This window comes from Bos taurus, chromosome 12 (assembly GCF_002263795.3).
Source record: "Bos taurus isolate L1 Dominette 01449 registration number 42190680 breed Hereford chromosome 12, ARS-UCD2.0, whole genome shotgun sequence".
Taxonomy (NCBI): Eukaryota; Metazoa; Chordata; class Mammalia; order Artiodactyla; family Bovidae; genus Bos; species Bos taurus.
The window spans coordinates 34,413,048-34,430,973 of record NC_037339.1 but is presented as its reverse complement, the minus strand read 5'-3'; the positions used below and the strand labels follow the sequence as shown (position 1 = coordinate 34,430,973).

Here is a 17,926-nt window from a genome sequence, read left to right as displayed (position 1 = left end):
AGCCCACACTTTTACTTGCGTTAGACATAAGTTCCTATTCCTGTGTTTATTTGTCACTGTTTACACAGCTGTGTTTGTTTGTGTTCATACATCCTCTCGTGAATTTGCCTGCTTATAGAGGCTGTTTCGGATTTAGGTTTCATCTCGATCAGGTCCGAGGTATGATCTTTTTAACTTGCTGTGTGGTGAACATCTAATGTGTGCTGTTTGATTATGACATTATGTCTGCATAACTAGAAGCAATATATTTATGAGTATTAAACACGTTTACCAACAAATATCCTTTAAAAGGTATGATTGGATTATAATTCTTATTCATCCAGGTCTAAGCCATATGGTATTTGTGCCTTTCCCAGTGACAATGAGAACCATGTATCAGGGTGGCCCAGAGTCATGGAGCCCAGATACACCAGGACTCAACATCCCCAAATGACTGTTCTTGTTTTTGTTCCAGCTGTCGTGTTTTTATGGTTCAGTAACTCAACCCTCGGAGAAGGCAATGGCAACCCACTCCAGTACTCTTGCCTGACAAATCCCATGGATGGAGGAGCCTGGTAGGCTGCAGTCCATTGGGTCGCTGAGGGTCGGACACAACTGAGCAACTTCACTTTCACTTTTCACTTTCATGCATTGGAGAAGGAAATGGTAACCCACTCCAGTGTTCTTGCCTGGAGAATCCCTGGGACAGGGGAGCCTGGTGGGCTACCGTCTATGGGGTCACACAGAGTTGGACACGACTGAAGCAATTTAGTAGCAGCAGCAGCAGCAGCAGCAACTCAACCCTGATGGTTCTCTCTGGCTCTGGCCACAGTGGAAACCTGACTTTAGGGGTTAGGATGGGGTGCTCCTGTGTGGCCAGGGACAGGGCGAAAGTCCCAGGTGTTCCAGGTGGGCTTTAGTGCCTCGCAGCTCAGATGCTGGTAGCAGCTGCGTGGGCAAGTAGGCCCTCAAAACAGGCTCCATCCAGATGGAGATGCATTGTCAGTGTGAGGTCATGGTGGTGTTAGCTTTTTTTTTCTCCAAACCGTAGGTGTTGTTCAGTACTGTAACAGCAACAGTGTTAAAATAAAGTAATAATAATAATGTTCACTATCTCAGAACGTGGGGGCCCATGGCAAGGTAGTGAATAATCCAGTTCCTTGTTTGCCCCAAAAGTTGCCCTCCAGAGCACACCTCAGTTCAGCCTGCTTAAAACTGTGGAGAGTCTGATTCCAATTTGCAGAATATTAAGTGCTTGTTGTGTGCCCTACACTGCCGGGTGCCGGGGAGACAGAACACGATGACAGACCCCCATCTGGCAGACGGTCTGGTCCAGTGGGCCTGAGGACATGTATGTTGGGGTGGCACATGGTTGCTGCCGTGGAAACAGAGGAGAGCTGCAGGTGGAAGTGCAATATTCCAGCCATGACCCGGATGGAGGGAGTGTGTGAGCCGCCTAGCACACCTTCCCTCCTCACCCCGATGTTGCACGAAGGCTCCTGCAGGGGACCCCGCGTGCAATGTGCACGTCTGAGTCTCCTGGGTGGTGGAGATGTGAGAATTCCATCCCCGTGGTTTTCAGGTACCAGCAAGGTCAACCTGGTGAGGATCCCGTCCACGGCCTCCAGCCCGCGGGACACAGCCCTGGCGGCCGTCATCTGCAGTGCCCTGGCCACCGTGCTGCTGGCCCTGCTCGTCCTCTGCGTCATCTACTGTAAGCGGCAGTTTGTGGAGAAGAAGCCAAGCTGTAAGTCCTGAGCGCTTGCTGTGTCTTGGCATCCTGCCAAAGGGTGTTGATCATCATCACTGTCCTCTGAGTGTCCAACGAGGACCTGAGAGGAGCATCTGGCAGCGGCCACGGAGGCAGAGAACATGTGCTCCCAGGGGAGGCACTGAGGGTGCAGCCGAGGGGCGGCATCACTTCACGGGGGCCTGAGGAGGCAGGGCCGCCCCCGCCCTCCACAGAAACACAGTTCCTTCTAAGTTCTGGCAACACAAGGGCCCCCATCTCGAGCTTTCTTAACTGATTGTTTCGTTTCTCTGCCTTTTTGTAAGAAGTATTTTTAAATGTGAACCACAGCTCTCCTTTCCTCCCACACTGCAGAAGCTGGGTGGTTCTGGCCGCACTGTGATGTTCCCAGGCTTCCCCTGGGGAACTTGTCTCGCTGACCGAGTTCTCGGCCTCCGCAGGGTCCCTGAGGGCACAGGACCTGCAGTACAACGGCTCTGAGCTGTCCTGTTTCGACAGACCCCGGCTCGGCGCCCCTGCACCCCGTGCCTGCTGTCAGTGCCTGCGGGACTCGGCCCAGGCCTGCGGTAAGTTCAGAGCTTGAGGTCCACTAAGAACGCAGGCCCCGAGGCTGCAAAGAGCACTCCTGCTCTGTTTTCCAGTTAAAGCTAATCGAGTTCAGTCATTCTCCCTGTCCCCAGAGGTGTGGGGTGTTGTGCATCTTTAAGTATTAATATCAAATAGAAAAGAAGCATCTCATTAAAATTCTAGGATTTCTCAATAACTTTTATTTATTTTTTTTTATTAAAAAAATTTTTTTTTAAATTTTATTTTATTTTTAAACTCTCAGTAACTTTTAAAACAAGTTCGCCTTCATTTTGGTGTCAATTGATTTAAAGTCATGTGAGCCTTTTGTAGAGTAGGGTTGTCTTGTCTCCTTTCTTGTCTGGTGGGTTCAAAGTGAAGCTGCACATGGCTGTCTTAGTGTCTTTCTGGATTTCTTTTTCTTTTAACTAGTTTATTTATTTATTTTTGGCTGTGCTGGGTCTTGGTTGCCGCGTAGGCTTTTCCCTGGTTGTGGCGAGCAAAGGTTACTCTCTCTTTGTTCTGTGGGGGCTTCTCATTGCAGTGGCTTCCTCTTGTTATGAAGCAACGACTCTAGGGCTCATGGGCTTCAGAAGTTTGGGCCCCCAGGCTCTAGAGCACAAGCTTAGTAGTTGGGGCACACGGGCTTAGTTGCTCCGTGGCATGTGGGATCTTCCCAGACCAGGGATCAAACCCATCTCTCTTGCGTTAACAGGTGATTCTTTACCACTGAGCCACCAGGGAAGCCCCCGATTTCTTACAGAAGAAGGAGGAGGGAGACCTGTGACAGGGTTTTCCACAAACCAGTATTGCCTCTGGGATAACTGACAGAGATGGAAGTTCAGGGAAGTCCAGGCAGACCCCGGAGACACAGGTTCGATTCCAGACCATTGTAGTAAAGAGAATATTGCAATAAAGTGAATCACGGGACATTCTGGGTTCCCTGGTGCATATAACATTATCTTTATGCTATACTGTAGTATATTAAGTATGCAATAGCATCATGTCCTAAAAAATAACATATAAACCTTAATTTAAAAATAATTTATTGCTGAAAAATGCTAACCATCATCTGAGCCTTCAGTGAGTCATACTACAGTAGTCACATCAAGGTCCCCTGAGCACAGACCATCATAACAACTATAATAATAATGAAAAAGATTGAAATACTGTGAGAATTACCAAAATGGGACACAGAGACACAGAGTGAGCAGACACTGTAGGAAAAATAGTGCCCCTAGATTGTGAGACACGGGGCTGCCACAGACCTGCACTTCAGGAAAAAGCAGTAATTGTCAGGCATGATATAGCCAGGTCTGCCTGTAATTCAGGTGGACTAAGGTTTCTAACATGGGCAAAAGTCGGCAAAGGAACACTAACTTACGCTTAACTTCTTGCCCCATCCCCACGACCTCACCTCCTCTGCAGGGCATAATCAAGGTGGCCGCAGCCCTTCCAGAAGCCTGCCCTCTGCCCGCTCCATCCTCACCTGTGTGTCCCCCACACCTGGGGACACAGCACCTAGCAGTGTGTCGTCTCCTGTAACCATTCATGAGGTTCAGTGTTTCCCAATTCGATGGCTGGTCCTCTCAGAACTGTCCAATCTTTCAAGACATCGAAGGGTTCAGCTTTTCAATCTAATATTTGATATGGAAATAAGGCATTTTTAGCACAATTCTTTCTTCGCTGACCGTTACTATCTGCATTTATTACTTGACTTCCTAGGTAAGCAAGAACTTCCCTTCTTCCCCATTTATTCTTTCCTTTAATTACAATGGACGCAGTGTCCCTGATAAAAAGGTGATGGTCCTTTTTGATCATTATTTATTTTAAGGCTCAGATTTTCCCAGGTTTGGCCAGAGGGAGTCCCTTCACCCTGCTCAGGTGTCATTTGGACATAGCTTTATTATCCTTTTAGCTTCTCTCTTATTTTCTGGCTCAGAAAAGAAGTTCCAGGCTCATCTTGTATTTTCCAGCTGGAGCACTAGAACCAGCCATTTCTACAGGGAATAGCGGTGCCTTTCTTTGAATAAATTTGAAATGTTCCACAGCGAGGGTGACTTGCTGAAATGACTGGCGGTGGATCCAGGCACATCCCCACGATCACGGCTGCTCAAGACAAGGGCTGCTTCCGGACAGAATCGGCTGCAGGCCGGGCGGCCATCCCTCTCAACATGGCTTGCTGCTGCATCTCAGTGGTTAACTTTCATTTTTAAAAGGGAAATGGTTTCATCATCTTTTTTCTTTTGATAAAAGAAAAGAAATAATTCATCATGGAAACTTTGGGTGTGTGTGTGTTTGTGTATTAATATATAATTTCCTCAAACCTTTCTCTGTATATTTAATATGTGTGTGTCTTTGCATTTGTCAGTATGCTTTACTGTGTTTATGGTTTATAAAATCAGATTTACGTATGTCTGTATGCTTAGACAGAGGAGTCTAGAAGGCTATTCAGAAATGTGGACAGTGTTTTGCAGTGTATAGAAGTGGGAAAGATTTATTTTTCGATTTCTGATCTAATCTCTCTATGTTTAAAGTTTGTCTTCAATGAATGTATATTGTCTTCGTAACCAGAAATAATATACATACTGCTTCAGTGAACAGAGTAGTTAGTAAAGCTGTATGCACATAGTTATTTCTTAAGCTACCAAAGTGAAAACCAAAGTGTGAATGTATGTTGAGTTAAAGGCTGTGGACATTCGTGTTCTGCCCAGCATCACCCTGCCAGGTCACAGAAACACTGTCCTTCCTGCCCTCATCAGCCATGTATGAAAGACTCATTTCATTTCCCCTCTCTTCGTGCCTTTTCAGTATTATTTTCATTGCAGTGAAATTGACATCACATTAAGTTTACCGTTTTAACCATTTCCCGGTGAGCAGTTCAGGGACATTAAGTACATTCACCACCACCATCCCCAGAACGCTGTCCTGACCCCACACAGGAAACTCCCATCTTCCTACCTCCAGCCCCTGGGACCACCCTCCAGCTGCCCATCTCCAGGTCCTTCATAGAAGTGGTTCATCATTTTTTAAGAGAAAAGAGAAAAAAATTAAACCTCATGGCCCATCCCCCTCAGAAATCACCCAAAGGGGAACAGCTAAATGTTCAAGTGCAGTGTTGAAGCAATGTAACAAGCCCTCCGACTTTCCTAGGGCCAGTCCACCTTGTCCCATCCCGGTGCTGTGGTGGGGCCTGCGGCATTGGCCGGGACACTCCTGGTTGTCAGGGGCACTGCAAGGCCACACTTCAGGACAGGTAAGTGGGTGGGTCTTTGCAAAATATTTTTTCATTTAATTGCTTGGCAGCACTGGGTCCTAGTTGCAGCACATGGGATCTGGTTCCCTAGTCAGGGATCAAACCCGGGCCCCCGGCACTGGGAGCTCAGAGCTCCAGCCACTAGACCACCAGGGAAGTCCCAAAGTCGTGTTTTTAATCAATGTAATTTCATATTCCCTTGTGCAAATATACATCCTTCTTATTTTCATTTCATGTAAAACTATGGGGACATCACTTTCTTAGTAGTATTAATGACATTCTAGACATTTAAGAGGGTGGGAACTTTGGAAAGAATTAGGTAAGTCTCTCAGGGTTACTTAGAGCCAATACAACATTCTTTATACTGTATATCCTGCTAATTTTATTTTTGTCTTATATTCACGATTTGTAGCACTTATGTCATCTCTGAGTAATTTTTAGTATGCCACATACCCAGAGAATTTCAGGATAGTAGTCAAACTCAGTGAAGAACCTAGGACACTCCATATTTTAGACGTTGGATTAAGTATAAATATAAGGAAATGGCAACCCTCTCCAGGATTCTTGCCTGGAGAATTCCATAGACAGCAGATCCTGGTAGGCTGCACTCCTCAGGGTCACAAAGAATTGGACAGGACTGAGCGATCAACACATGTTGATTAGAAGAAGTAGGTATAGAAATTCAATTTTATAGTAAATGGGGTAATTTAACTTATTGTACTGAAGCAAGTTTATAGAAAAGGAGGCACGAGAATTCTGACTTAATAAAATGTTGTTTATTTCACGTTGTTGTTCAGTCACTCAGTCGTGTCCGACTCTTTGCGACCCCACGGACTGCAGCACACCAGGCTTCCCTGTCCTTCCCGTCTCCCAGAATTTACTCAAACTCATGTCCCTTGAGTTGGTGATGCCATCCAACCATCTCATCCTCTGTTGTCCCCTTTTCCTCTTGCCCCCAGTTTTCCCCCAAATCAGGGTCTTTTCCAATGAGTTTCTTTCACCTAGGAAACTTGAAAGCATAGCTGGAGTGTTGCTTTATAGGAGGTTTTTCTCCCGATAGAGTACTTATACACTTTCGAACATGTGTCCAGAAACACAGGTCCAGCGGGGGAGGCGATTCCCACTTTCTTTGGGTCCCTGTCAAGGTCCCTCTGTGGCGAGTTCTCAGACGCCTGGCCTCTGATGCAGAATCCCGGTGGTGGTGACGATGTCTCCTCCTGCGACTCCTGCCCTGAGCTCCCTGGAGAAGACGCTCACTCTCTCGACCCAGAGAGCACAAGCTTGGCTTCCCTGGACTCAGACAGCAGTCGGGGTCTGGTCGGTGGGGTGGGGCCAGTTCTAGCTCATCCGGAGACCTTTACAGACACTACTGATTTGTCAAAACTCACCGACACGCTGCCGGAGCTTGTGAGGGCTCGGGTCGTACTCACTGCTGGAAACCAGCTGGATCAGGGGCGAGGAGATGCCCCACACCTGACCACACAGCCACCCGCCCAGGTGAGGCGCGCCCCCAGTGGTGGATCTCGGGATGGGTGCAGTACTGACTCAGGGATGCCCAGAGAGAACCAAGCTCTGACCCCAGAAAATGTGGGGGACCCTGGGGAGAAGGTCTTTACATCCTTCATACCCTCTTGTGTGTTATAGGAGAGTATGTTTACATTAAATTTCAGGAGTTGCTTTTTTTTTTTTGTACTAACAACCCTACCCCTTTGAAAATAATTTATTTCTATTTTATTTTCAATGAAACTTTAAATTCCTACCCAGACACTCATTTATATTTTAACCTCTATTTATTCTTTTTTCCCCAGCTTTATGGAGATAGAATTGACATATAACATTGTATAAGTTAAAGGTGTGCAGTGTGCTGATTTGATTTATTGCCAAGTACACCCTGGCACGTCCCAGTGCAGGAGACGTGGGTTTGATCCCTGAGTTAGGAAGGTCCCCTGGGAAAGGAAATGGCAACCCATTCCAGTATTCTTGCCTGGAAAATCCCATGGACAGAGAAGCCTGGACAGCCACAGCCCACAGAGTCACAAAGAGCTGGACACAACTAAGCACGCAAGAAATTAAAAAAAAATTATTGGATTTCTAACTTGTGATGCATTTGTTCCCCAAAATGTATTTTTACACAACAGTCTTCTTGTGGGTGGTTTAAGCCACCCAGAGTCTGACAGTGATGGTTATGGTGGTGGTGGTTTAGCCGCTCAGTCATGTCTGACTCTCGCAACCCTGGGGACTGTAGTCTGCCAGGCTCCTCTATCCATGGGATTCTCCAGGCAAGAATACTGGAGTGGGTTACTGTCTCCTTCTCCATGTAGTTATGGTTCAGGATAAAGCAAGTAGGAGTGAGCAGCTTCCTTAGTCTATGTGACTCAAATTTAGTCAAATTTTCCCTCAACACACCTCTCTAGAAGGGAAGAGGACTAAGATATTGAGACATCACTTGCAAAGACGTTTGGGGAATGAAATAGCTTGTTCGATTACAGGAAAAGCTTTTGTGGGTGGTGTTTTTGAACAAACATTTTAAATGTCAGCATGAAATGTGGGAGGAATGGTAGGAAAGAGATGAGATGACCTGGGTTCTAGTTTCTCAATCTATTAAAATCTATTTTTTTTTCCCTCTCTCTATTGACCAATTAAGTATAATTTGCCTTCCACAGTAGCATTAACATGGTTGGTATTATCGTATCAGTTGACCAACATATTGACAAAACTATCTTATTATTGAGAGAACCTCAGAAATTTCTATTTCGAGATAATCTGCTTAGACTTACAAAAAAAAAAATTTTACTGTAGATGTATCTGATATGTCATCAATGCCAAATTAGTAGTAAGTTGATGAAAAGTGACTGCAGAAATGAGGGTTTCACGCATGTATGATAATATGCAGTGGCCAGACCTCAGCCCCTCCCAAAGTGAGGTCACTGCCCTTTTGTGACAAGGGTCACACCTAAAGGCTGCTTCCTGCCAATGATGTTTGCCCTGTGACATGTATGAGTGTTCCAGGGAGGTCATTTATGAGAGAAGTCTCCTTCTCAAACTCTTTCTAAGCTTTCTCCAGTAGCATCACAGAAGTTTTAAATTCAAAGACCAAGAATGGCACTAATCATTAACCATCTTTGTCCTTTGAAAGAATAGACTAAAGAATCCTAAAATCTTTGCCCATAGTTGCTTTAAAGAAGGGCGACACAGAACCAGGCTTGAAATGTTTGACAGGTTGAAAATCAGCAGAAGAATTGTCCATTGATATAGTTTGTTGGGGTTCATTTCCATCTTTTAAGGGCTGTTTGCCCAGATGGAGTGAGTGGGTTGGTAGGAAGTCTTTATTTTTATTCCCAGAGTACATGGGTGCCTGATATTAGGACGCCGTAACAGGATCTTCCCGTCCGTAGGTCATTAAATCCACGTGCACCGTTAGGAAAAGCGAAGCACCGTCCGCCTTCACAGTCACAGCGTAGGGCTCCAGTTCGTAAGGTGCTGTGTTCAGAGCTCTCCTTGTGTCGCCATTTCAGGGGGACGAAAGGACTTGCTTCTTTCTTCAGTGAAGTGTCCAGCAGAGCCTGCGTGTGGACTCGCTGCCATCTGGACTTCTCATGGCTTCTGGGGAAAAAAAGTGAATCTGAACAGAACTGATGTCATTTAAAGCTTCTGAGCCAGGCCCGCCATGAGCCGAAACCTCGAGGAATGGCGCCTCCAAGCTTTGCATCTTTTCCGCACAAGGAGCATCTGAGCGGGAGGCCAACTTCAGAGACCCAGTGGGCCGGGTTTGCAGCGTCCAAGCTTAGGGGTATGACGAGAAGCAGAAATACAGTCACGCTTCTTTTCGTGGTGGATGTGGTGGTTTGACAAGACTGAAGGCCCAGAGTATAACTTTTCATTCACACTCTCTGGAAATAATTTCACATCTCCTCCTGAAAGTCAATGTCAGATTGGTTACCTAGTTTTTACACAGGATGGGTTCACAGGTGAGTGTTTCTGTGTACTGGAGGTCACCTTTTCATCATCTGAATAATCAGCGTGGGAGGTTAGAATTGATCTCCCACGGCCTGCCTGAGTCTTGGCTCATCAGATGGTGGCCGGGGAATCAGAAGAGATCAAATCTTATAGAATGGACACTTCTCCATCAGCCACTGTCTCATCAACCCCAGCTGAGTTAGTGACTGGAGGGGCCTGAGTTAGCTAATGTGGTTGGGAAAGCCTACCCAACCCCTCCCCTGAGTTAAAAGCTCCTTAATCCTCATCCTAGATTAGCAGATTTCCTCAGAAAATCCACTGATATGGAAGCGTTTGTTACTTCTGTCCCTGGGACTGAGCTCAAAAGATCCAGATTTTCTCTTCTATAGAAAAGCGGTATTTATAATCATCTTTTGTTTGCATCGTGTTTTATAATAAAGGCTTTAGAAATGCCAGCACATGGTGTGTCCATGCCACTGAAACACGATGCCAGGTGAGTAGTCTTTGGAGACGACTCTGCATATTAGGACCAGGAGAACAAGCACAGCGAGGTGGACGGATTGCGACCGCCGTCGTGTCGTCTGATCAGCACGTTACAGGGCTCCCTCCGATCTCCTAAGCTTGGTCAGCACAGCAGTTTCCACCACAGCCCAGCGACGCTGGATTGAAGAGTCTGGTGCTTCTACGGAGGCGATCCACCCTTGCCACCTTGATATTGACGTACTAGAATTTGCTCTACAGCTAAGACAGAAACAAAGCCAGCTCAGTCGTGAACCAGGGGACGGCTCCTTAGCTCTTCATCTCTGCACGCTGGAAAGGATTGATTTGAGCAGGATTTCTTTCTTTTCCTACCATGTTCATAATCAGTCCTGGCTGTTGCCTTTTAAGTGATGACTATTAGCTTTGTTCCATTTGCACTTAAAAAAGACATAAACCTTCAAACATCCATGCGTTAGAGAATAATCACATATTTTGTTTCCGAGTTGGCCCTCCGAAATCAGTGTCTTCTCCTGACCTTCCACATAAGCATTGGAGGCAATTGCCGGAGGTCCAGTGGTTAGGACTCAGCACTTTCACCGCCAAGGGTCTGGGTTCAATCCCTGGTCAGGGAACTAACATCCCACAAGCCACGTGATACAGCCAAGAAAGTCTGAAGTGAGCATTAGAACTCTGCCTTTCTCAGGACATTGTTACTTCTCTCTCATTGCCCCGTGCTTTTCTCTCTTGCATTCATGAGCTCTCACAAGGTGCACCCCCTCATCTTCCTTCATCCACAGCTCAGGCTCCCTGCAAAGACACAAGCTCACCTGGGCTTGGTGTGTTGTGTGTGTGAGCTCTGTTCCTTGGACTGAAATAGGAAATTACAGTGTCTCACTGTAATGCATAGCCTTTCCCATCTACCTGGTGCCCAGCCAGAGTTAACTGACTTTGTTTTTTCTCTTCCATTTTTTTTTAGTCTAAGCCAATGATTCTTAAGCTCTGGCGTGCACCAGCTCTTCTGAGATGTGCCTTTAGGAAACTCATGCAAAGTACTTAGGATCTGAGCACAAGAGGGCCAGGAAAATGCAGATTTAAGCTTAAGTCACATGTGCTGTCGGAGAAGGCAATGGCACCCCACTCCAGTACTCTTGCTTGGAAAATCCCATGGACGGGGGAGCCTGTTAGGCTGCAATCCATGGGGTCGCTAAGAGTCGGACACAACTGAGCGACTTCACTTTCCCTTTTCACTTTCATGCATTGGAGAAGGAAATGGCAGCCCACTCCAGTGTTCTTGCCTGGAGAATCCCAGGGACGGGGGAGCCTGGTGGGCTGCTGTCTATGGGGTCGCACAGAGTCGGACACGACTGAAGTAACTTAGCATAGCATAGCATAGCACATGTGCTATAGTCTGCAATCCAATCACTTTTGTTACAACAGGGTAAGCCAGGGCTGTGTTCCTTTTTATAACCAGAGTATATCTTCCATGTGTAGAGCCCTCATTAATGTCAAAGGCAGACACTTGGAGGAGAAAGCTAAGATTGATGGAAAAGAGGCTCTGGCTCCAAATCCTGAAACATCACTTTTGATCAACAGAGATATTGTTGTTGTTGTTGTTTAGTTGCTAAGTCGTGTCCGACTCTTTGTGACCCCATGGACTATAGTCCACTAGGCTCCTCTATCCATGGGGATTCTCCAGGCAAGAATACTGGAGTGGGTTGCTACTTCCTGCTCCAGGGGATCTTCCCAGCCCAAGGATCGAACCTGCATCTTCTGCATTGGCAGGCAGATTCTTCACTGCTGAGCCACCAGGGAAGCCCCCAGGAGAAAATTAGGGTTACAAATGGATTTTATTTGATGCAACATTTGAAAAATCCTGGGTTATTTTAATCAAGATGAAGACATTGTCCTACCACGTGCTATGGGAACAGACAATGATGTTATATCCTGCGCTCTATGTAAACACTGGAAAAGACAGTCCAGCTGGCATCTCATATCATTGGAATATTGGCAGCACTCAGATAAAATCAGCTGCCGGCATGCCAGGAAATCAGCATCAGGTGATAACAGGACTGGGTGTGCGAATCCTTGCTACTTTCTGCACCACAGAAACTCACCAACAAGGATGAGATGATTGGACAGCAATCACAGAAAGGCATGGGTTTTCTGATTTTGTGTATATGGAATATATTTTTCCAATATAGATTTTTCTACTTTAGATAAAGTGTTCATGTTGCTGTTACCTAGGTCAAGCACTGTTGTCTGTGCTAATAAAAAAAAAAATAGAAAAGGAAAAATCCCATCATTGCTTTAAGGCAGTCAGCTTGCATCCATTTAGACCTCATCTTGATTTATTTTGCATACTGGAATTTATGAATTTGTAAATGTTGGTTTTCTTACACAACTAGTTTTGTAAGACCTTTTTTTATTTGTGAATAAAATTGTTACCTTGTATTCTTGTCCACACATCGGGTGAGAAAATGATGGATGGTGTGAATGCAGCTGTGTTTCCCCTCCTACTCCCCGTGGAGGGTCTCACTAGGATCGTGTCCTCCCCACGACCCCTCTCCGGACCTCTGACCTCTGAGGATTTAGAATCCTCCCGGGTGACCTGGTTACATCTCTCAGGCATGAGGCAGGTCAAGCTACTAAAAAATGTTCTAAGTTATCTGAGAGGCTTTGGTATGAAGATTTTATCATGGTCTCTTTTTTTGGTCCTTCAGTTTGTGACACCAAGTGGAAAGGTCTGAAGAAGAAATTCTCCATTCATCCTCTTTGGAGGTCAGTGGGGCTGGGGGGACGAGGGGCTCCCCTGGGGCAGCAGTGGTCACCTGAGAGCCTCTTTCCTCTTGGCTCCTTCCCTTCTCCTTTCTCAGCCCCCTCTTCCTCCCCTCAATAAAGCTTTGAAAGCTGTTCCTAGATTTTGAGAGGACTTTAGACTTCCTGAACAAAACATGGATTATTCATTTTTTGAATTTAATTTTTATCTTAGAGTTGATTTACAATGTTGTGTTAGTTTCAGGCATGCAGCAGGGTGATTCAGTTATACATGTATCTATTCTTTTCCAAAAAGACAGCTTCCCTGATAGCTCAGTTGGTAAAGAATCTGCCTGCAATGCAGGAGACCCTGGTTCGATTCCTGGGTTGGGAAAATCCCCTGGAGAAGGGATAGGCTACCCACTCCAGTATTCTTGGGCTTCTCTTATAGCTCAGCTGGTAAAGAATCCGCCTGCAATGTGGGAGACCCGGGTTTGATCCCTGGGTTGGGAAGATCCCCTGGAGAAGGGAAAGGCTCCCCACTCCAGTATTTTGGCCTGGAGAGTTCCATGGACTGTATAGTCCATAGGGTCGCAAAGAGTCGGACATGACTGAGCAAATTTCACTTTCCAAAAATAGGTTATTTAAAGTGTCACCATGTTCTCTCAGCTTACTGTTCAGTGTCCCTGTGGACCCCATAAGGGAAGGACACTCATCAGCTTCTTTCCTCTTTCCCAGTGTCCATACAGACGGCGGGTGGGGGCTGGAGGTGCCTCCAGCTCTCTAAGGAAGGCAGCTCAGATCCAAGCAGGATCCCGCAGGGGGCCTGAAGGACTCTGCCGTCACTTAAACGGTACACGTGCGTGATGACCACCATGATGGAGGTCGGTTGGCAGTTGCCTACTTGTCATTCTGAACTTGTCTCTTTGTTCCATTTCAACTTGAGCAGCTGTCATTTTTTTAAAAAATATATTTGGCACCTGATAAGGTATGAAAATATAGCTTAAATGTACCATTCGGTTATCTTGAAACTAAATGGCAGTCTGAGAATTTCCAAAATCTTCTATAATTTCTAAGACATTTCACGATTCAAAAGTGGTCATTATGCAGAGTCAGCAGAGGAAGGTCAAAGCTTTCTTCCTGCCCTCCAGATTCCAGCAGGCAGGCAGCGGCCGGGTCCTTTCACAAACCACAGTCGCCTTTGAAGTGGTGTGATTTATGGCTGCTTTCAAATCAACCTCTCCAAGAGCCTCGAATGTTAAAAACTTAACCAGCAAAACACTTTCTCTGGAGCCATGGGTGGTCTTCCGAGCCAGGTTTCAATGATTCATCTGTAAAAATGGAGGATTTCTTTTTATCTTAATTTCTAACAGCATTAACTATTCCTGTTTGAGACAGAAAAAGCTGTGTTATCTGTATTTTGTTTGGGGTTGAGCATAGCCAGCAGAGCCCTGCAGAGGCATCTCCTCCCTGGGGTGGACTATTTACAGTCAATAGAAGATCTGAGAAAAGGCTGGTGATCCTTTAATTGCAGGTGAAGGGAGGCAGGTGGCCCATGCCTGGCACATGTCCCCGCGTCCCCTGCGGTGTATCAGGTAAGAGCCGTCTCCCTTGAAACCTAATCGGGAATCTAATTCCTCCCAGAGGCCTGGCTCTGAAAAGACGCTGTTTCCTGTGTCAGGCCTGCCTTCCTTCCTTCAACGTATATTTGTAGAGTTATATAGTGCTGCTGTTTAGTTGTTAAGTCGTGTCTAACCCTTTGCAACCCTGTGGACTGTAGCCCAGCAGGATCCTCTGTCCGTGGAATTCTCCAAGCAAGAATACTGGAGTGAGTTGCCATGCCCTCCTCCAGGGGCTCTTCCCAACCCAGGGATCAAACCTGGGTCTCCTGCATTTCAGGCAGATTCTTTACCGTTTGAGCCATCAGGGAAGCCCTGGTCACAGTCTGTAGCTCCATGGGTATAAATGTTGGTTTTTCTCCAAAATTGAATCCAGTGGGTAGAGTTACCCAACCAAGGATATGCCCGCTTTGGAGGCAACTCTGAAAGATGCACTTGAAAGAAATCTTAAGAAACAGCAGCATTATCAGAATAATGAATTGTCTCACCAAGGAACGAACATCTTTGAAGTTAATGATATTTATCTGAATATTCAAGGCTTGTTTTTCTTTGTACTCTGAATACTTAACTGTTAGACCTTGTGTGCCGGACGTTTCTGTTGGACGTAATGAATATGCTCAAAGCAAGATTCTTCGCTTGGGGACCCACATGTGACATTTGAAAGCAGCTCATGTCTTCTTCTGGAGAAGGCAATGGCACCCGACTCCAGTACTCTTGCCTGGAAAATCCCATGGACGGAGGAGCCTGGTGGGCTGCAGTCCATGGGGTCGCTATGAGTCGGACATGACTGAGCGACTTCACTTTCATGTTTCACTTACATGCATTGGAGCAGGAAATGGCAATGATCTTCCTCTTACAGAGAGGGAAATGGAGATTCAACACCAGTCTTACAGTCAGTGAATAGTAGGAAGTGGTAGAAAACATGGGGAAAAGTTTTCAGCCAATAGTGGTGGAGCTGGGATGTGAACTTTGGATTCCAAATCTCAGAGCCACGATCCCCCAGCTGCGGAAGCAACTGCGGAGTCCCTCTCCACACTGCAAGGTGGGGTGTTGCTGCTGCTGCTGCTGCTGCGTCGCTTTAGTCGTGCCGACCCTGTGCGACCCCATAGACGGCAGCCCACCAGGCTTCCCATCCCTGGGATTCTCCAGGCAAGAACACCGGAGTGGGGTGCCATTGCCTTCTCCAAAGGTGGGGTGTGGGGATCCCAATTTCTGGCTGCATTTGTGTGGGATGAAGGCACAGGCTCCTGGCTTCATCCTACAGCCTCAGGCTGGAGCTGGAAGGACCACAGAGATGGGTCCAGCAGTTTCAGCCCGGAGATCTGAGGAGGCTGCCCCAGGGAGTAAGAGAGGCCTGCAGGCAATCCCTGGTCCATCTCGGCCCTGCTCCAAACACAGGACCGTTCACCTCTTACTGTGCAAGTGCACAGACGTGAAAACAGAGAATCTCCACTTCATCCCTGGTCTGCTGGCTCTGAGCATGGAGGACAGCTGTGGCTTGATGAAGCTGGACACCGAGGCCAGATTCCAGTGAGTCCTGCCACCAGCAGCTGGGTGAGCTTGGGCATATCACTGACCCTAACCACTCCCCACCCACGAGACTGCGGGGGGTCCACCCTGACCTGGCCTGGGGACCCCTTCATTCCTGGTCCAGCCTCCGCAGGCCAATGGGAATGTGCAGGGTCACCAGGGGTGTGGAGAGTCCGGTTCCTGGGAGGCACGGAGCCCAGCCGTGGGCAGGTCCTTGACTCAGGCCCAGCCACGGCCTGTGTCCCACCGGCCCCCACCCCAGCCCTGCCTGCCGACCGTCTCAGCCACCTTAATGCACCGCTCACCAGTATTCATCCCTTCACACGGTTGTCAGCCGTCACCACCCTCCATCCCCAGAGGGAGGGAAATTCTTCTTCCAAACTGAGTTTCTGCCCCCATCAAACACTCTCCCCACTGCCCACGGCCGTCCAGCCCCTTGACGAGCACCGTTCTCCCTGTCTCTGACCGTGAGGATGCACACAGACGGAAGCTTACATTGTTTATCCCTTCGTGGCTGGTTTGTTCCACTGGGCTTAATGTCCTCAAGTTCCATCCGTGTTGTAGCCTGCGTCAGAAATCCACCTTGAGTTGTTTTTTTTTAACTACTTCTGTGCAAAATGGTGACTATTTCTAACTCTCCAGAAAGAGTATTGTAAGAATCAGAAAATGTCTAAAGCTGTCACAGAGGGGTCCTCAACAAGTGGAAGATATCATTATTTCTACATATATTACCAGTGTAATAAGACGTGGAAACAGTCTGGAAGCAAAATGGAAAGAGTCTTCAGACAAAAAACCGTGGCCTGTCATTCCAATGAATGAGGAGTGTTGCTTCCCGTGAATCATCAGCCACTGCAGTTGCCCCAGTGGTGCACCCAGAGGGGATTCAGGATGCAGAAAGACAGGACATTGGCCCTGGACAATTACAATGCAGATTGAAGGAGTAATTTGAATGAGCCTAGACCTCTTGCCTCTTGCCGTACACAAAAGAACTGAAATCATTAACTTGAGGTATCTGTTACTTAGGCTCAGAGGTAGAGAATCCACCTGGATGTGAGAGACCTGGGTTCTATCCCTGGGCTGGGACAATCCCCTGGAGAAGGGCATGGCAACCCACTCCAGTATTCTTGCCTGGAGAATCCCATGGACAGAGGAGCCTGGCGGGCTACAGTCCAGGGGGTCTCGAAGACAGACATGACTGGGTGACTAAGCTTATTTTTGACCAGCGATCATCATTTGCTGTTTCACTACATGTTTTGGGGTTGTTGTTGTTTCCCTCCCCAGCAAACACACCTGCATATCCTGACTCCTCCCTTCCCTCCGCCGAGCAGTTTCTCAGAGGACCTGAGAGGCCTTCTCCTGGGCTACAGTCCTCAGTGAGCTCTGGGAATAAAGCCCAACTTGATACTTTTAGGCTGTGTGTTTTTTTCAGTCAACAAGTCACAGCTACCTGTTCGTCTGGGCCACTGGGGCTTGGCATGATTTCACTGCTTCCCACGGTAACATGGGGTTCTTTAGAGGCAGAAGAAGAGAAAGGCCAAGCTGTGGTTTGGGGGCCTTGCTCCCTCCTGGAGGAGGTGTGTGTGAGGGGTGGGATGGGGGCTGCAAGGAGATCGGGGTATCTCAGCCCCAGGTCGGGGGAGGTGTGCAGGCCCTGCAGTTGGGAGCTCCTCAGGGCTGGCATGAGACGTGGGGCCCCCGGGCAGGATGCAGAAACCAGATGTGCAGACAGACAGCAGTGAGCGGCTGAGCCCCACGGGCTGGGAGACCCCGGGCCTGCTTCCCAGGGAAGCTCAGCCGTGAGAGGCCACTGCTGTCAGGGGGTGGCAGGGGCCGGACCTGCGGGGGTGGTGGGAACAGCAAGGTGACAGGCCAGGGTGAGAGCAGCTAGGAAGTGGGTGTCAGCACGTGGCTCAGGGTGCGTGCATGCTCCCCTGCTGTGTGGGGGCTGGGGTTCTACCAGTCCTTGCCGGGTGTGTGTATGCATGCTAAGTCGCTTCAGTCTGTGTGGTACTCGTTGCAACCCCAGGGACTGTACCC

The 17,926-nt window shown here is 47.6% G+C and overlaps 1 protein-coding gene across 11 annotated transcripts in view; it reads left to right on the top strand.

Moving 5' to 3' along the window:
* TNFRSF19 (TNF receptor superfamily member 19) overlaps positions 1–17,299 on the top strand; it is a 95,901-nt gene extending 78,602 nt beyond the window's left edge. For 3 of the 11 annotated variants that reach the window (XM_005213808.5, XM_010810804.4, XM_005213807.5), the window contains exons 6-10: positions 1,562–1,726; positions 2,170–2,295; positions 5,447–5,549; positions 6,641–7,046; positions 9,065–12,437. In XM_005213808.5, the coding sequence (XP_005213865.1) occupies positions 1,562–1,726; positions 2,170–2,295; positions 5,447–5,549; positions 6,641–7,046; positions 9,065–9,097 (833 nt within the window). In that variant the 3' untranslated portion in view covers positions 9,098–12,437. 11 annotated transcript variants of the gene reach the window in all.
* Positions 17,300–17,926: the final 627 nt, after the last annotated feature.